A 19,604-nucleotide genomic window follows, 5' to 3' on the forward strand; every position below is an offset into this window, starting at 1 on the left:
TTTTGGTCATTTTACGGTGATCCGTGGTACCTGCTAAACGCATGTAAGGCATTATGCGCACTTTGTTGATGCTGTGCCTGGTGACGACGAAGCATTATGGCAAGATCTTTGTAATGGGTTGGAAGCATTTCACAACCTACTCGTTGCGCAATTCGCATTCTGTGACGCCTGGTTACAGAATTCGCGTTGTGCGACGCTTGGTGCTTATTTTACTCTTCTACCACGCTACATTGCATATGCTAATGTGGTTCCTTCCCGACATGAAGCCTGTATAGGACCTTTGTGCAAAGCAGTGCCAAGCACCGGCATGGCTCAGAGGTTGAATACTAGGCTCCCACGCTGAGGGCCCAGGTTCGAACCTCGTTCCATCCTGGAATTTTTTTCTTATTTAGTTTTTTTTCTTATTTCGATCGATACTGGTTACGGACACCGGCGGCGGCGGACAGCTACGGCGCCAAAAACGGCCGGTGAAATGATCTCATAACAGCTTTCGCTGTAAAATTATGTGATGATAAAGGAGCCACCCTAGAGCAGCGGCGTAGCCAGCAGGTGGCACACCGGGCCTGTGCCCCCCCCCCTCCCCGAAACAAATTTCTGCCTACGCCACTGCCCTAGAGCATACTCTAGGATTGCGAAGTAACTCGGAAGATAATCGCAGTACCACCGGATGAACTAGGGGCGCGGTGGAGAGCCGCACTGACTAGCTCAGATCTCCAGGACCAACTTCGGGCGATCCAGAAATCGCAGGAAACTTCTGAGATACAGGGTCTCTCTCTACAGTCCCCGGCGCGGCCTCGACCAAGGCCATCAATTTGCAGGATATTCAATATAGTTGTCTCACTCACAATTTGCGTACCTTCGCGAAACACCGTGCTTCACATCTTCAAGCTTTCATGCCAATATTTCAACTCACCAGGTACCCAGTAGCCAGTATGACGACGTCCAGCTTCTCCTCATACCCTTCTTCGCCCTTGAAGATGACGCCCGTCTCGGTGAACTCCTCGACGTCCCCTTTGATGATTATGCGTCCGCTGAGGATCCCGTTGGGCAGCGCGTCATTGATGGTCGGGTGCTGGTTGCGCCAGCGGTGCTTGGGCTTGAGCCTGTACAACTTGTGGCTGAACGCCTCGTTCGAGTACGTCTCGTAGACAAAGTTTACGAGCCACTCCGGCGCGTACTTGTTGAACAAGTTCACCGTGCGACGGTTCAGGAACGAGTCCGCCGGTATGCCCCAGAAGCCCACGCGCCGAATCACCCAGCAGCCGCGGCGCGTGCTCAGGTAAACCTGCGGATTCGCATAAATTACACACACGTGAGAGAGATGGGTATGGAAATAATTCATCACTTTTGGTCAGCTACCGTTCACGTGGGAATGGTAAAAGGGATAACTAGATGCGAAAAAAAAAGTAGAAACAGAAAGGGCGTGCGAGTCGGATGCTAGTCGCAGTCAGAGGGCTGAATGCTCGCAGGAGCTTCCAACGAAAGCTCGCACACCCAAGCAATAAAGCGCGAGACAGACGGTACGATTTTCCATGCGATGCGACGGCCGACGCGGCGGCGCGGCAGCCGGAATGGTGGCTGTCCGATGATGTGAAAGGTCACCATTCCGGTTTCCCCACCGCCGCGTCGCATCACATGGAAAATCGTACCGTCTGTCTCGGCCTTTAAAGCAGAGCGTTCGTGGAAGCTCTCCCAATTTCAGACACTATAGTCTACAGAGCGCTCCCACAAAGAAGTCCTGGGGTACAGGCATGTACACAATTAGCGCAATATGTTCCCCGAAACAGCACTGCATGCTAGTTATAGCACTTACTGACCATGTGATGAGACGTAGCATGCGAGAAACGTCTTTTTCGTAGCACGAGTCTTTCAAGCTTGTCTAAAAAGTGATCAAAAACAAACCTTAGCGTGTTTGTGTTGTTACAGGCTAGACGTACGTAGCGTGCCGTCATCTTCAGTTTTTTCACTCTGCATATTCTGTACACATATGACACACATATGACAAGAACAGTGCATTTATACGTTGCGCTCTATAACAAAATGAAATTTATTACCGTTCGCTTGCCCCCCCCCCCTTGTTCAAGGGGACCTAACCTAGCTGGAAGGGGGTGCGGAGGGGGGGGGGGGCAGCCCCCATGGTCCGCTTGTTTGCGTGTGGGTGTAAGAGAGAGATGAAATGTATATAGATGTGCATGTACTGCCAGATATCTGACAAGGAGGCCTGTGTCCCCCATAGATATTGGCCCTTGCCTTCCAGGAGCTCATCCAGCTCCCCACCTTAAGCCTTGGTGTTACTGCGTACCACTACTGCCTAAAATACAGCACACATGTATATACAGCGTGCCACACTTCGCGTGAATCGCGAGCGCAACCATCCTATTTATGTGAGACTGAATGTGCCCCGATGAACCGACTAAGGAATTTTACTAAAGATATCTTCCAACGGCTAAAGTGAAGTTGCTTTTGTGTCCTCCGCCAAACCTTTTCAGCGCACGGGCACAAATCCACGGCGACGTCTGCGCCCGAGTTTCCGACGCCGATGATGAGGATCTTCTTGTCGCGGAACCCGTCGGGTATCTTGTAGTCGTGCGTGTGAAAAACTTGGCCCTTGAACTTGTCCAGGCCTTTGAAGGTCGGCACGTGGGGGATCACGTGGTGGCCCGAACATATCATCACGCCGTCAAACGTCTCCGTCCGAGGAGGCTGGCCTTTTGTCCTTTGGGACGGGCAGGAAAGAAAAATTATATAATCAGGCTTCTGATACATTTGATACATTGATACATTGACTTATGTACTCGATCGCTATTATTGTGATACTTACAGCGGAAAAATCGGAGGTCGACACGAAATAGAAAATAAAATGTAAGCGTTTTAGGTGTGCGCAGCATTAGGGCAAGTGCCCACACGTGCGGCTGTATGACAAAACGCCTTATTTGTCAATGGTAGGTTGTCGCAATGGTAAAAACAAAGTTTAGCGAACATATACAAACATTTAGTGAACGAGGAATTAGAAACGATAAAAATCCTACTCAACGCCTAAAAAGCACGCTGATTTCTTTAAGTTTCAAGAGTGTTGATTGAACAGCTAGAAAAGTTTGCAATCACTTTAAATAAATGAAGGAATGAGTAAATAAGTAAATAATAATAAAATAAATAAATAAAAGCTTCACGCGTACACGGCGAGCTCAAGGTGTGGGAGAAGTCAGAAACCTTTTACTCTTCATTCTCTCCCCACATCTCCGAATATAGGCGTCACATTGTGACTGAAATTTATACACTTAAAGGGGTATTCAGACGGGGGACAAATCCTCAGGGGATAAAGGCAGAGCCTAGTGACGTCAGCTCGCGAGGAGAATCCCTCACAAATGTCCCTCACTCACACGGACGGCGCGAACGGAGGAGGAGACCAGTGTTACCAGACTACTCCTGTGGCTCGTACCGCCCGTTTCAACAGCTGCTGACGACGAGCTGCAGATGACCCCAGCTGCAGACTGGACACCCACTGCCGCTTTCTGCAGGAGCAAATGCAACAATGTGGCCAAACAAGAGCCCGAAATTCCGCCGTATCCCCCACCGCCGGGAGATCGTTGTCTTGTCGGGGTAAAGTCTCGTCTCCTCCGAGGAGACGCGGGGGGGGGGGGGGGGGTCGCGGCCACTCACTAATCCGTGACGACGTGGTCACGTGATCTGCAATCCCCCCGTGTCCCCCGCCGATTTCTTCCTCGTGTGAATCATCATCATCATCATCAGCCTGTCTACGCCCACTGCAGGGCAAAGTCCTTTCCCATGTTCCGCCAATCAACCCGGTCCTGTGCTTTCTGCTGCCACGTTATACCTACAAACTTCTTAATCTCATCTGCCCACCTAATTTTCTGTCTCCCCCTCACGCGTTTGCCATCTCTTGGAATCCAGTCAGTTACCCTTAATGACCACCGGTTATCCTGCCGACGTGCTACGTGCCCGGCTCACATCCACTTCTTCTTGATTTCAACTATGATATCCTTAACCCCCGTTTGTTCCCTGACTCACTCTGCTCTCTTCCTGTCTCTTAAGGTTACACCTATCATTTTCCTTTCCATCGCTCGCTGCGTCGTCCTCAATTTAAGTTGAACCCTCTTTGTAAGTCTCCAGGTTTCTGCTCCGTAGGTAAGTACCGGTAAGACGCAGCTGTTATATACTTTCCTCTTGAGGGATAGTGGTAGACTACCCTTCATGATTTCATAATGCTTGCCGAATGAACCCCATCCCATCCTTATTCTTCTAGTTATTTCATTCTCATGGTTCGGCTCCGCGGTTACTACCTGTCCTAAGTAGACGTACTCATTTACAACTCGTGTGAATACCCCTTAATTAAGCGGTATTCACACGGGGGACAAATCCTCGGGGGATAAAGGCGGAGCCTAGTGACGTCAGCTCGCGCGGAGAATTCGCCACAAATGTCCCCCACTCACACGGACGGGTCGAATGGAGGGGGAGATCAGTGTTACCAGACTACACTTGTGGCTTGTACCGCCCGTTTCACCAGCTGCTGACGACTAGCTGCAGTTGACCCCAGCTGCAGGCTGAACACCCACTGCCGCTCCCTGCAGGTGCAAGTGCAACAATGTGGCCAAACAAGAGCCCGAAATTCCGCTATATCCCCCACCGCCAGGGGATCGTTTGTCCTGTCGGGGAAAAGGTCCCCGTGTCCTCCGAGGAGGCGCAGGGGGTTCGCGCCCACTCACTAATCCTTGACGTCGTGGTCACGTGATCCGCAATCTGCCAGTGTCCCCCGCGGATTTCTCCCTCGTGCAGGGCCGTGACTGGGTTGAGGGGTTCTGACACCCCCCGAAATTTTTTCATGTTTTAACTTTTCAGGTGATACTAAAATGCTTGCACGCCTTCACAGCGACCACTAGTTGGCAAAGTTAGCCGTTCTACACACAAACACCCCCCCGATAAAAATTCTTGGTTACGGCCGTGCCCTCGTGTGAATACTCATTTACTGACGGCTCCGATATTATCCGTCTCGAACCATCGTTATGTCTCGGAAGCTCAGCCAGGATATGTATGTGTATATTTAGGGGGTTCGAATCCCTCCACTCCCCCCACCTTTTCCCCTGGCTATATGTTCAGGATTTAGGTGTTCACCTGTACGTGACGTCCCAACGACCGGTCTCGTCGTAGTCCTGGCTCTTCTGGACTCGAGTCACTTCGGTGTTGTAGCGAATGTGCTTGGTGACGCCGAAGTGGTTCGCGTACAGCTCGAAGTACCGCACCAGGCTCGAGTGGTGCATGTAGTTGGCGAACTCGCGCGGCGGAGGGAAGTCGCTGAAGCTGCTCATCTCCTTGCAGGTGTTGATGATGGTGGCCTTCATGAGGGACGGCACGCCGTACTCCGGCACGTCCCGGTACCGCCACAGCCCTCCGAGGGCGTCCGTCTGCTCGAACACCACGGGCTCCAGGTCCTCCTCGAGACACGACTTGGCGGCCGTCATGCCCGCCGAGCCGCCGCCGACGATGGCGATCCGCTTGCGTCCCCGGTCGCCAAGACCCATGGCCACCTGGTCCCTGCGCGGACAACGATGGAACCAGTGAAGCGTTTGCAACACCCGACGTGCACATGCAACCACGCGCAATAGTTTTGAAAAGGTAAAGGATGTTTATTCACACAGCGCAGTATTTGGATGGATGGAAGGGTGGGTAAAGTTTTGTACGGACTGTTTGAAACCGTTTGGGCTTCTAGATGTCCGGAAGGCCCCATAGACCGATATCTACAGGCAGGTCTATCTGATCCAATAGCCAGAGCTGGTCATCCAGGCCGGTGGCCCGAAAGACGCTTGATATACAGGTGTAGAGAGTAGACCGGTGCGAAACAGTTGCGCCAGATAGGGGAGAGAGCGAGATATGGAAATATGTAAAATGAAAGGCAAAGAGAATGTGAGAAGAGTATAGGGGGACACAAATGTACTGGTCTGGATCTTGCGCCAGACCAAAGTGCGATAGGGGGAGGGGGAGGGAGGGGCGTAAGAGACTGGTGAGGGCTAGTTGCGTAGCTTTGTCACAATGGAGATCCGATATCTAACACTTGCTACACGGTGACATGAGGACTCTATAGGCTATGTAATATAATCTATCACGAAACACGTAAAGCTATCACAACATACGGCAGTCGAAGTGACCTACTTCAGATGGTACAAAACAAGTCGACCTGATCATACGAGGGCGACCAAACAATCGTGTGACCACAGAATTACGACGGTCTACATATACCGGAAGAAATAATTAATTAATTGTTGGGGTTTGACGTCCCAAAACCACGAAATGATTGCGTGGATACCGTAGTGGAGGGCTCCAGAAATTTCGACCACCTGGGGCTCTTTGGCGGGCACCTAAATCTAAGTACACGGGCCTCAGGCCTTTCGCCTCCATCGAAATGCGGTCGCCATAGCTGGGACGCGATCCCGCAGCCTTCGGGTCAGCAGTCGAGCACCATAACCACTAGAACCCCGTGATATGCTGGAAGAACCACTGATATAAAGATGCTGTTCATCCAACAGGCCCCTTAGCCAGACTCTTTTTATATCTAGTCCCCGCTGGTGGCAGTGAGGATTAATCATTACGGTGGGCTGCGAGTTCTTGTTGGGCTATAGTTGGCGTAGCATATCTGTTGAAAGATGCGCCAACATTATGCCTTAATCGTTATCGCAATAAAAAAAAGACAAGCATACACAATAAAGACTTTTTGCACTGTTATGTGTTTAACCTAGCAAAAAAAAAAACATACTCCCAATGTCCAATAATCAGATCTGAACATATGAGTTCTTAACACGGAATTTCTATACGTTCACATAACCATAACTTGGCTCGTATATTGGAACTTACGGTTTATTTTCTTGTACCCCGGTTACAGGAGGTCATATGCTATTTTTATGAGGAACTCACATGTAGGTTCACACGAGAATATGTGGCAAGTCCTGTATTAAATGCGAAGCATTTCTTAGCGAACTTCTGCGACTTTGATCTATCTATCTATCTATCTATCTATCTATCTATCTATCTATCTATCTATCTATCTATCTATCTATCTATCTATCTATCTATCTATCTATCTATCTATCTATCTATCTATCTATCTATCTATCTATCTATCTATCTATCTATCTATCTATCTATCTATCTATCTATCTATCTATCTATCTATCTATCTATCTATCTATCTATCTATCTATCTATCTATCTAGCCGCCTACGACTTTGTGCTCTCCTGGCCGTTTCGTTAATCGGATATATACCAAAATTGGTGTGTCATAGGATGGCCTTATTACGAACATAAATGACAGGTCATATCATGAAAATCATGACACGCATGTCATGAACAGCATGATTTACATTCAACGGCCTTTGGGCTCTTGCGGCCGTTCCGTTAATTTCATATCTACCAAATTGGTACGGCGTGACAAGAGTTCATGACGAACATAATGACAGGTCCTAACATGCAAATCATGACGCGCATGTCATGTGCAGCATGATTTACATGACATGGTGTCGGGGCGCTCGCGGCCGTTTAAATGAAGGGATACATACGAAAACTGGTATGACGAGACATTTCTGTATGACATAACAGACATAACAGACGAACATAACAGACACGTGGTAACATGAAAATCATGATATGCATGTCATGTATGACATGATTTACATGCCACACTCATGGCACACTCGCGGCCGTTTCGCTAGATTGATATACACCAAAATTGGTACTGTGCGACGTGACTTTATGAAGAACATGAATAACAGGTGGTAGCGTGAAAACCATGACATCCATGACATGTATGTCACGATATAGATGCCACGCTCATGGTGCATTCGCGTCCGTTTCGCTTGCGTGATATACATCAAAATTGGTGTTACGCGACACGACAGTATGACGAACGTAAGTGCGACGTGGTAGCATGAAAATCGTGACATGCAAGTCATGTACGACCTGATTTACATGCCACGCTCATGATGCGCTAGCGGCAGTTCCAGTAGATTGATATACACCAAAATTGGTATTGCGCGGTGTGACTGTATGAAGAACATGAATGCCAGTTGGTAAGATGAAAACCATGACATATATGTCATGTATGTCATGATTTAATTGCCACGCTCATGATGCATTCGCGGCCGCTTCGCTAGCTAGATGTACACCAAAATTGGTATTGCGCGAAACGACTGTATGACGAAGGTAAATGAGACGTGGTAACATGAAAATCATGACATGCATGACATGCACGACATGATTGACATGTCATGCTCACTCGTGCCGTTTCGCTTGCTTGACATACACCAAAATTGGTATTGCGCGACGCGGCTGCATGACGAACGTAAACGAGAGGTGGTAACATGGAAATCATGACATGCAGGTTATGTATGTCATGATTTACATGCCGCGCTCACTGTGCATTCCCGGCCGTTTCGCTAGCTTGGTATACACCAAAATTGGTATTGCGCGACGCCACTGTATGACGAACGTAAATGAAAGGTGGTAAGATGACAATCATGACATGCATGAAATGTACGAGATGATTACATGCCATGCTCATGGCGCAGTCGTGGCCGTTTCGCTAGATTGATATGCACCAAAATTGGTATTGCGCGATGTGACTGCATGAAGAACGTGAATAACAGGTGGTAACATGAAAACTATGACATGCATGCCATGTATGTCATGACTTACATGCCACGCTCATGGTGCATTCGCGGACGTTTCGATTGCTTGATATACACCAAAACTGGTATTGCGCGATGAGACTGTATGATGAACATTAGTGACAGGTGGTAACATGAAAAACCATAATATTCATGTCATGTATGGCATGATTTACATACTCTACTCATGGTGAACTCGCGGCCATTTCGCTCCTTTGATATACACCAAAACTGGTATTGCGCGATGTGACTGTATGACGAACATAAATGAGAGGTCTTAACATGTGAATCATGTTATGCATGTCATGTACGGTATGATTTACATGCCACTGTCATGGTGCGCTTCCGGCCGTTTTCTTAACGTGATATATACCAAAATTGGTATGGCATGACACGAGTGCGTGATGAACATAAACGACAGGTCATGCATTTATATACCAGAATATGCGTTTCATTGGCATGGTGTACACTAGATTGTGCATGCATGCTTGCATGGCAAACATGTGATATATGGTGGACTAGATTCCATGGCATGAATGATTTCATTTGGCTCAAAGACAAACAAGGCGATGTATGCAGCTCTTTGATGGCTGCTTCGCATTACATCGATTCCCACAGTGCGTGGGATGTGCCGAATTTTTTGTTATGGAAACATGCAGGGTTTTACATGGTGCCCATAAAAGGAAAACATATCAAACATGTTGGTAAGTTTGCAAACGTATGGAAGTTCACAGCGTCTTGTGTGGCACCATAAGCAGCAATAATTCGAACTATGCTGTGTCTCTCAATTACTGTGTGTGCCTTCTTTTCGTCCATGAGCTTACATTTTATACATAGTATACTATAGAAGAGCGCATTTTCCACTGATCCAAGAACATTTGAAACACGCCACTGCTACGTTAGCCTTGAATCAGAATATTTATTTATTTATTTATTTATTTATTTATTTATTTATTTATTTATTTATTTATTTATTTATTTATTTATTTATTTATTACTATGCACAGCTCATAAACGCCAATGGCTGTCACCATTTCTACAATCCGCTATCTTGTCTGGGGCAGGAAAACCCCATGAGGCAAGAAGCTGTCACCAGGTTATGAAACCTTGCAGAATTAATTTATGACCGCTGCAAATACGCCGCGTCCTTGAGGCTGCCAGAGGCCTGGAGTGCAGTAAAAGTCAGGTGTTTGCTGCACAGTTATCGTAAACGTACCTCGGAGCGCCCCGCTAATGTCACAAAGAAAATAATTTGCGGTCACGGCTAACGACACGTCAGTACCGAGTATAACTCCTAAGCGTGTTCCACTCTCTCTTTAAAGCGAGCGAGCGCATACAGACGCGTAATCGCGGCTGCATCTGCAGGCATTGCTGGTTTTGTAGCTGCCATAGTGAGATACGATCTCGAGACAAAGCAAGTGTGGCGTCCACGGTCAAGCAGGCCTAAACACTTGTGCATAAATACCGTGTTCATTTCTTTCTCTTTGTTTTGTCAATATAGCAGTAACGTGATGAAGAGGGAGAGCTAAAAAGTAAAGGCGCTGCCTTGAACTGGCAGATATGGCTGCCCAGACAAAATAGTGTACATTGCCTAACCGGTTTAGTTTTATAGCCGGGCGGTTTAGTAATGGGCTCCCGAAGATTAACCCGATAAAATCCGCTCGTGACACCACTGGCTCATGTGCGTCGACGCCGCGTAAACAACTTTACCGGTTGTTTACCGCAGGGCCAGTAAACAACCGGCCCTGCGGGTGAGGCGATATAAGGCACTGAATGACCTTGCCTTTAGCGCCAAACGCAATATTGCAGCAGCGTCAGATTCCCAGCAATTGCGTGACCCATATACGACGCTTTAAGCTGTATTGCAACGACAGCTAGGTCCCGCGGCACTCGGCTAATTTGCGACCGGTTATCGGCAGTGAAGAAACTCGAATAAACGGTCATTCCTCTTTACAGTGCATTCGCAGCGCAGTTCGTGCTCGCGATCTTTTTGCTCGGAGACGTTGAGCAACGCCTTCAGCTTTTGTGGGTCACCCAGATGGGATCAAGTATACACACTGCACACTGCTGTAGCAACGTCTCCACGCGCCAAATAAGTTGGCCAATATCCAGGTGCCATATATTCCGAAGAGGGCATATATACATAGTATATAGTCGAGAGCCACGTGTCGACTTCGTTATAAATGGGATTCTGGTCGCTAACCATGCGCTATTCCCGGCTTGACTCCTTTATATTGTTCTTTGTTCCCCTTTTGTCCGTTTGCTGAAGGTGGATTACCAACTAGCCCAATCTTAAACATTGCGTGACTCCTAAGTTGGAATATCAGCAAGGTGCTCGTGTGAGCTATAGTTGATGACCTATTATACGGCGGAGAATTTGTCAAAAGGCGGGGCAACGGCTCAAATGCACAGAATCTTATTTGCATGTGCCACTGTCGTTAGAGGGTCAATATTTGACGCCAGTTTTCAATCCGGACTAACAGGACTCGGTATGTTCCAAGCGCCAAAACAAATGGTGCCGTCTTGAAGCGAACTTTTTTTAGGTACAAAAAGTATTGAGAAGAACTGCCCTCTTCGTCCGCGTTCTCCTGCAGTGGTGACAGCGGATTCGAGTTCGGTGGATGAGATGGCACGAAAGTAGGCGCTCGTGCAGCTGGATCTCAACACATGAACTCTACTGTACGTGCTGGGAAGACCCTGGTCATCACAGACATTAGCCACGCTTGCTGAGGTGAGGCCTTGGCTCTTGCGGTGTTTGCTTCTCCTGCAGTTTGAACTGATGCACATCGCCAGATCGTCCTCACGGACGGCCAGCTCCGTCCTCTCAGACTCTGGCTCAGCTAAAGCAGCCTGCGTGGTACCCGCCCATGGCAGAGCGGTGACCTCCAGACTGCTCTTCGCGGCCTTCTCCATTGCTGCAGTAATGGCTAGACTCCACCTTGCCACGGACCTGCTGGCAGTCAGTGCCCCTGGAAAACCTGGCGCAGCGGCCTGTGACTCGCGAGCGGCCACACTAGCCGTGGAGCTAGTACCCGGAGTGCGGGTCAGCATCGATGCATCCTACCCGGCCACCAAACTACACGTACTCTTAGCTAGTTGTATCGAAGTTTCTTTGCAGTTGGCCCCATCACATGTGGGCAACAAGCAGGCAGGACACACTGGCAAAGGAGGAGCACCGTACCGGCATAATAGTCAGGCGCGCAGTCGCAGTCTCGGACTACTTGAGACACATCCTGCGGCAGCTGCCGCTGAGCTGTCATTCCGACCCTCCTACGGGCAGGAAGGAATCTCTAACGCTGCTGCCGGAGCGCGGGCTGTCTTGGAGAGAGCAGTCCGGATCCCGGAGCTAGAGCCTTCCGGAGCTACCTACTGGGCATGGAGCTTGTCTACTCCCTGCAACAAGTGCGCGGTAGATGAGTCACTAAGCCATCTCCTCTGTAACATTCCCGCACTAAACCGAACGAGCCTCAATGGTCACCGCCCGACGTTGCCAGGGGCTCCAAGCAGCAACCGAGAAGAAGCTTTTATTCTAGCCTGAAAGCGCAGGTAGGTCTTCAAGGTGGTCCTGCACTTTCTTCAGGACACAAGGCTAGATGGTCGGCGCAGGCGTGACCTGCTTCTCTCCAAGTTTTGGACCGCGGGCGCTACTGTCCCCTACTTCGTCCTCTCTTCTACCCCTATCCATGTTTTCCTCCCCCATTCCACTTACTGCAGTTGCTAACCCGTGCTCTCCTACAGGCGACACACAAGTAGTCTTTCTTCAGTCGTTTTCAGCACGCTGAAGGTTCTCCGTGGGTTTCATCGCTTGCATAATCAATATGTGGCGACTGCGCCACGACTGGCAGAGCTGTTTATCACAACAGGGGTGGTACCCATAACTTGTTTTATTTAAGGACCCTATACCAACGTTGTGATACTTTAGCAGGGGCGTAGCCAAGGGGGGGGGGGGGGTTGGGGGGGTTCAAACCCCCCCCCGAAATTTTTCAGTTTTGCTTGCGTATATAGGCACGCACACATACAAACGCACGCACGAACATACATAAAGTATGGTTGAACCCCCCCCGAAAAAAATTTCTGGCTACGCCCCTGTACTTTAGCACCCGCTATAGAGCGCTGTTCCTTTTCGGATAAGGGTTTACCCTGCGTGTTATGTTACGACACCATGCGCACCTGCGTAACTTTGAACGGGTTGTTCGAGCGCAACAGTAAACCTTGACAACGCTGTCAGCGCTATGCCCTTCGTGTGAAACTGCAATTTTACTTCGCTGGAGTAGATGACGGGTTGAGGGGAACCGATTTGGGAAGAAGGAAACGCTACAGGGTTCTGAGGCTCTTTATGGTTCGCTAAGCTAGACTAAAGGTTGTACGCGAAGGAGGACAACATTTTGATAACCCTCTAAGCTATTAATTGCAAACGTCTCCTGGGTGTGTCCAGATAAGATCGAACACGAGGCCCCGCTCACCATTCCCGATTGTGATGAAACTTACTGCAGGTCTAGGCATTACACCCAGAACAATGGTTTCGCAGTTAGTTTTGCGAAAAAAAATTCTGTTCGCCTGAAAAAAAATATACAAATTTTGGCCGCAAAAAACGCTTTTCCGCCAATTTCGCGATTTCTGAATTTTGAGCGCACCTTGGGAAAAAAACGGTGCACTTCTTCGTCACAATATTTATTCCCCTTAAAGAACAAGTGAAACACAATCTTATGAGCTATTATTTTCCTTGCTTCTCGAAGCACTTTTGAAGAAAAAAATCACGAACTTGGCAAATCGCACAAAATACCAGTATTTCAGGAATTTATTGCTGCAAGCACGTTAAAGTGAGGATAATAAAAATTGGTACATATTAACCTTGGTACTTTCGCTCTCTTTTAAAATAACTTGCGTGGTTTTACCGCGCTTCGTGTTACTCGATAATTGGGCTGAAACGTAAGTGATTTACCAAAAACGCCGAACTTTGAAAATGATTTTCTCAAAAAGGCCATTTTTAATTTTTTTTTTAATCTCTCTGATTGAAGTCAAGGGCGTCATCTACCATTGTGCAGAAAAAATGTTGCATTATTTTGGTTGCTAACAAGTTATAGTGCGTCACATGTGACCATGCCAGCCTAGCGGCCGCGTCGTTCGTTATTGGCTGAAACTCGGATATAAGTTGCTCAAAATACTTGTTCGTGACATAATCACAAATGAGCAGCTCCACGCCAACAAATGCGCAGCCAGGTGTCATGGTTCAGCAAGCTTTGTCTTGCGATCAGCAGCTTGACAAACCCGCAGCAGCGGCCGCTCGATGCTGCGGGCACTCACATTACATGAGTGCCGCTTCGACGGCGGATGAGCTCCGCTTGCGCGTGAAAACTACGCTAAGAGGACGAATGAGATAAGGAATGCATCACTGTGAAAGTTAAAGGCCGCTAAGTGCCAACAAATGTCATAGTATGCAACGAAAACACTGCCGGCGATTTCCGAGTGAGCGCCTTTAATACAGCACGGATGTATTTTTTTCCCCTGCTGTTATGCCCAAAGCCGCATAATATCGTGATAAACGCTCGACTTGCGTTGAGTATTCTATCTGCGGACGCACAACAATACAGTATTGTAAAAGCGGTTCTTTAATGAAGCAAAGAACTTGGACACACTTCTTTTCACAGCCGGCTGACACAAGTGTTTTGGCACGAGATGAACAACTGCAGTTTGAGTTGCTCGACCATCCGGAAGCACGTATGACAGCTTTCTTTAGATGTCAATGGCTTTATTTCGTGTCATATGTTGCTCATAGAATGAACCTAATTATCTTTAGCCCATCAGAAGAGAGAAAGCAACACATGAGCGCACTACTGGAGGCGCTCACTGGGAAATCGCCGGCAGTGTTTTCGTTGCATACTATGACATTTGTTGGCACTTAACGGCCTTTAAATTTCACAGAGATGCATTCCTTATCTCATTCGTCCTCTTAGCGTAGTTTTCACGCGCAAGCGGAGCTCATCCGCCGTCGAAGCGGCCCTCATGTAATGTGAGTGCCCGCAGCATCGAGCGGCCGCTGCTGCGGGTTTGTCAAGCGGCTGATCCCAAGACAAAGCTTGCTGAACCATGACACCTGGCTGCGCATTTGTTGGCGTGGAGCTGCTGATTTGTGATTATGTCACGAACAAGTATTTTGAGCAACTTAGATCCGAGTTTCAGCCAATAACGAACGACGCGGCCGCTAGGCTGGCATGGTCACATGTGACGCTCTATAACTTGTTAGCAACCAAAATAATGCAACTTTTTTTTCTGTACAATGGTAGGCGACGCCCTTGACTTCAATCAGAGAGATTTTTAAAAAAATTAAAAATGGCCTTTTTGAGAAAATCATTTTCAAAGTTCGGCGTTTTTGGTAAATCACTTACGTTTCAGCCCAATTATCGAGTGAAACGAAGCGCGGTAAAACCACGCAAGTTATTTTAAAAAAGAGCGAAAGTATCAAAGTTAATATGTACCAATTTTTATTATCCTCACTTTAACGTGCTTGCAGCAATAAATTCCTGAAATACAGGTATTTTGTGCGATTTTCCAAGTTCGTGATTTTTTTCTTCAAAAGTGTTTCGACAAGCAAGAAAAATAATAGCCTCATAAGATTGTGTTTCACTTGTTCTTTAAGGGCAATAAATATTGTGACGAAGAAGTGCACCGCTTTTTCCCTAGGTGCGCTCAAAATTCAGAAATCGCGAAATTGGCAGAAAAGCGTTTTTTGCGGCCAAAATTTGTATATTTTTTTCAGGCGAACAAAATTTTTTTTCTCAAAACTAACTGCGAGACCATTGTTCTGGGTGTAATGCCTAGACCTGCAGTAAATTTCATCACAATCGGGAATGGTGACCGGGACCTCGTGTTCGATCTTATCTGGACACACCCTCCTGTAGAAATGTTTTGAGAAAAAATGCAATCAGAGTTTGAGCAGCCGCGATGGGTGTGGAACAAGAAAGACCTAAGAAAGACGTAAGCTATTCGGTAGTCCGTAATCTTTATTGTTTTCGAGTGTTGGGGTCGTCTTCGTAGTGTTGTGCCCATGGTTACGTAACTACGGAAAGCTTCACGCTCTCCCTTAGTAGTACACAGTACTCTAATTAGATTACAACTTCTTATTATAAAGACAATCTCTCCACTCCATGAATTGGGACGTACGGCTCACCGCTCTCCCGTAGTAGAGTTCTGTTGTGACCGGATCTACATTTCCCGAAAACGAGGGATAACGACGTGAACAGATGTGCAGGTGCCATCCGCGGCGGCCACGTCAACCACGCCGAACACGCCTTCCCATGCATCCCGTCCACCTGCCCATGCGACGTAGCCGTTATCTGACTGTTTTTCCCTGCCTTAGGAGCTCCGTGGAAAGCAGCCGCTTTGGAGGAAACAAGAAAATTACACATCATCTCCCCCTACGGGCAACCATGGTGAGATGCGCAAGCATCGCGGGGGTGCGCATCGAGTTTCCGTTTCTCTTATGTGACTTATGAGACGGTGGTTGTCCAGGCGTTTGTGGTTTGAATTACCACTTGCCGACGCTGACGTTTACGTTCGGCTTCCCGAGCCTTCCTCTGCTCCACGGCGATGGCGCTGCCGCTGCAACTAGCGCAACTAGCGCCGACGTTGACGTTGTTCATGGCGTTTCGCATACCGTTGCACAGAGAGAGAATGACAGAAGCACAGCGAACGCGCGCTTTCGCATCCTCGCAGCTTCGAGATTCGATTGCCGGCGTTGCCGTTTACGTTCAGCTTCGCCAGCGTCCATAGCGTCGTTGCGAAGGAGAGTGCAACGCTCGCCGGCGTTGCCGTGTGTAACAAAGAACTGGTTCCGGAGACGTTAGATGGAGACCACCCGTTTATTGATCATGGCGACCAAAAAATTGCCCTTCCAGCCCGTGCCCCTCTCTTCAACCTTCTCGTCTTCGCGATAGCTCCGCACGCTCCTCGCTGCTCCGTTCCGCGGCATTTCGCAACACCGTGTGCGTTCAGCTTCGCGAGCTTCCATAGCGCCGTTGCGAAGGAGAGTGCAACGGGAGCGAGCAGGCGCCGCATTATATACGAGCGCACAGCTGTCGCGGAGAGAGAAACGGGAGAGGAGAAACGAAGCAGAGGCAGCGCTCACGCCACCTCTTCCACCCCACCTCCTCGCGCTTACGAGGAGAGGTGGGGGAGAGTTGGTGCATGAGCATTATGGGTGCGGACGCCGCAGAACGGACACTGCCCCGAGCATAAGATGCTTTCGCATCTAAAAAGGGGGAGCAAGGACCACGAGGCCGGCCAAGACCCTCTAGAGGGTGTTGGGCCGGCGCGTGCTTAGCTGGGTGTCCCACGTGCTGCCCTGGTGCCGATTGGACTGTGCCGTACCTGAACTACGGACATCCTTGCCCTCTTGCAATCGGCCACCACCAATAGGGAAGGAGGCCAACCTTGAAGAGCGGGGAGAAGGCTCTGCGTCCTCGTCAGTCGACATTCGAAGAAGTCTCTGTGATCATCTTACTCACTGTACATATCTGTCAATATATTTGTTGTTTTGAAAGACAAGTGGTCTTGAATGTAAGGCCCCACGCTCTAAAGTCTCCTAACCCTTCGTGGTGGCTTCGGCGTCCACGTACCCGGTCCCCCAGTCGCAACAGTACCAAGTACTCTAAATCGTTAACCTTTTTCTAACCACTAAGAATATTGCTCTTGTGAGTTCTTTAGGCAGCGGGAGTGCTTACCGCTCTCTCATAGTTAAGAGTATGTAGTACTCTAAATCGTTAACCATTTGTCTACGTGCCCATAATATCGCTTTGTTACGTCCGTGCGTGTTACACATCAGGGGCGTTCATCAGTTCGAGTCATCGAGGCCGTGTCATCTCGAGCTTTGGTCTTCAACGTCATTGTGCCTACGGGGATAATTCTCGAGACCGTCGTTGACGCGACTGCCTCAATAGACGGCCTTTCAGAGACGTAACTGCGTACAACGCCATAAAGCTCAAAAATTACACCATTTTCCGCTAAAGGGGACCATGAGGGATGCGAAGCCGGAGAACTTGCACGATCGCGTTCCGTTGGCGTTCTTTGGGCATGCTACCGACCTCGCGTCGTGGAACGCGAAGAGGAACGCTACGCGCGTCTTGTCTTCCCTCTAGCCTGGCCGTTATTTTCCACAGGGCGAGCGGGGAACGCAGTCGGCAGGCGTGCGAGAGGGGGGCAGCGTAGGAGAGGAGAGAGAGGGGGAGGGGAGGCGCATGCGCTGGCGCTCATCGCGGCGTTGCGCAGGAGAGAATTTCGGCATGTCTAGCCCGAGTTTCAGAGGAAGAGTGGAAAGGGGGAGGAGAGAGGGGAAGTAGAGAGGTAAAGTGGGGAGGAGGAGGGGAAAGGGAAAGTGGAGAGGGGAAAGGGGAAAGTGGGAATGGGAAGTGGAGAGGGGGAGGGGAGAGGGTAGGCGCATGCGCAGTAAGGGTGGTCACGCCGCACACCTCCACCACCGCCGGATTGAACTCCGCCATAAGATACTTCGCATCTAAAAGCATGAGCGCCACGTCTCTCATCGTCGATGCTGGCTGCCTGGTAATCGGTAGAGCGCGCGATTTCGACCATCCGAGTGTGATGCGCGCGCCACCAGAGCGTGAATTATTTCGTGCATAGAAATCTGCTGGGACTTGCGGTCTGTATGAATCAAATGAATAAACTTCATTTCCCTTTTTAACCCTCTCGGCCCAGGCGGTGTCAGTTGACACCACCACACAACATTTCCCCTAGCACCTCGGAAATGAAACCAAAACTATCCATTCTTGAGGGCATGCTTCTTCAATAATCCCCACTGCGATTGACACCAAAAGTGTGACATGCTTGCGGAGATGGGAGCCGCAAAGAAGTTTGAGCGAAGTCATTCCGATAGTAGCAACGAATCCATAGGGAAACAATGAAAATCAATAAAAAAGAATAAGACGTTCGGTAACACATTAATTTCATTATTTTGATTTCTAGTTAGGATGAGAAGTCTGGGCTGAATGTACAAGTAATTATTGCACTCATTCTTTTATATGTTTGCTTGTCTTCTGTATTAAATCATTAGTTATAAATTTAAAACTTCATATCAACAATTCTTGTCCAATCCCCCAGTGTAGGTATGAGCCATGTGTAGAGGCACATCATCATGATCATCATCATCATGGGTGACGCCGAGGCGGGTAAGCTGAGGCAGGTAAGCGCCATTTTCGGGTCGACGTACCGAAGCTGTTTCAATGAGTATCATACTGAAAAATGACACGTGGTTCACATCTTGTGTACTCTAATGAGTAGCAAGAAGAAAGAGGCCATTTTCCTCATTTAACGACCGCTGAGCCCCGATGACCTAATTTGATGTCATGTCTATAAATCCATTATTACTTGCACGACTGACTCAATTTTTCGTTTGTGGTCTTCTGAGGTCCTAAGTATTACGAAAACACGCACAAAAGAAGTCTCCGACCAAAATAAAAAAATGCAGGGCTGAAAGGGTTAAGAAGGGACAGAGGCCGGAGGGGGAGGGGAGAAGAGGGAGGTCTATGTGCTTACCAGTGCCAGCAGGTGTCCTTCACAGTGGGTCGTACCAACTCGTTCGCGAGTGGGGGGGCTGTGTCGCTCCCTCTGTCCGCCGATATATATATATATATATATATATATCTATATATATAATATATATATATATATATATATATATATATATATATATATATATATATATATATATATACGGCGTGGTGTTCTTTCGTCTCTGAAGTTTGCGATATAGTAGCATCAATTGCTTTTCTAAAACTGTTTGTTTTAAATCAAGGAAGAATCTTCACAAACAGATTCTGCAGGCTGGGCCGCGCTATACCACGACAACACAGCAGTGTTTAAGTGTTTAATAACATTTTGGAAATATTACCGTGAAGTTTAAAAAGTACACCCAAATTTAAA

The 19,604-nt window shown here is 48.3% G+C and overlaps 2 protein-coding genes across 2 annotated transcripts in view; one reads left to right on the forward strand and one right to left on the reverse strand.

Annotated features, from left to right (window-relative positions):
• Window positions 1-913: 913 nt before the first annotated feature.
• LOC119381680 (flavin-containing monooxygenase 5) lies at window positions 914-11,585 on the reverse strand (the record flags this gene model as incomplete). The annotated part of the gene is given in 4 exon segments (XM_037649453.1): window positions 914-1,285; window positions 2,482-2,716; window positions 5,131-5,550; window positions 11,356-11,585. Coding segments are annotated over 4 exon segments (1,257 nt in total), but the record flags the coding sequence as incomplete, so codon positions are not given.
• Window positions 11,586-18,831: 7,246 nt separating this feature from the next.
• The window catches only part of LOC119383205 (flavin-containing monooxygenase 5), a 10,193-nt gene continuing 9,420 nt past the window's right edge, over window positions 18,832-19,604 (forward strand). The window contains exon 1 of the mRNA XM_037651244.2: window positions 18,832-18,864. Within this exon, the coding sequence (XP_037507172.2) occupies window positions 18,832-18,864 (33 nt within the window). The remainder of the gene's footprint in view (window positions 18,865-19,604) is intronic.

The sequence above is a fragment of the Rhipicephalus sanguineus genome, chromosome 2 (assembly GCF_013339695.2).
Source record: "Rhipicephalus sanguineus isolate Rsan-2018 chromosome 2, BIME_Rsan_1.4, whole genome shotgun sequence".
Lineage (NCBI taxonomy): Eukaryota > Metazoa > Arthropoda > Arachnida > Ixodida > Ixodidae > Rhipicephalus > Rhipicephalus sanguineus.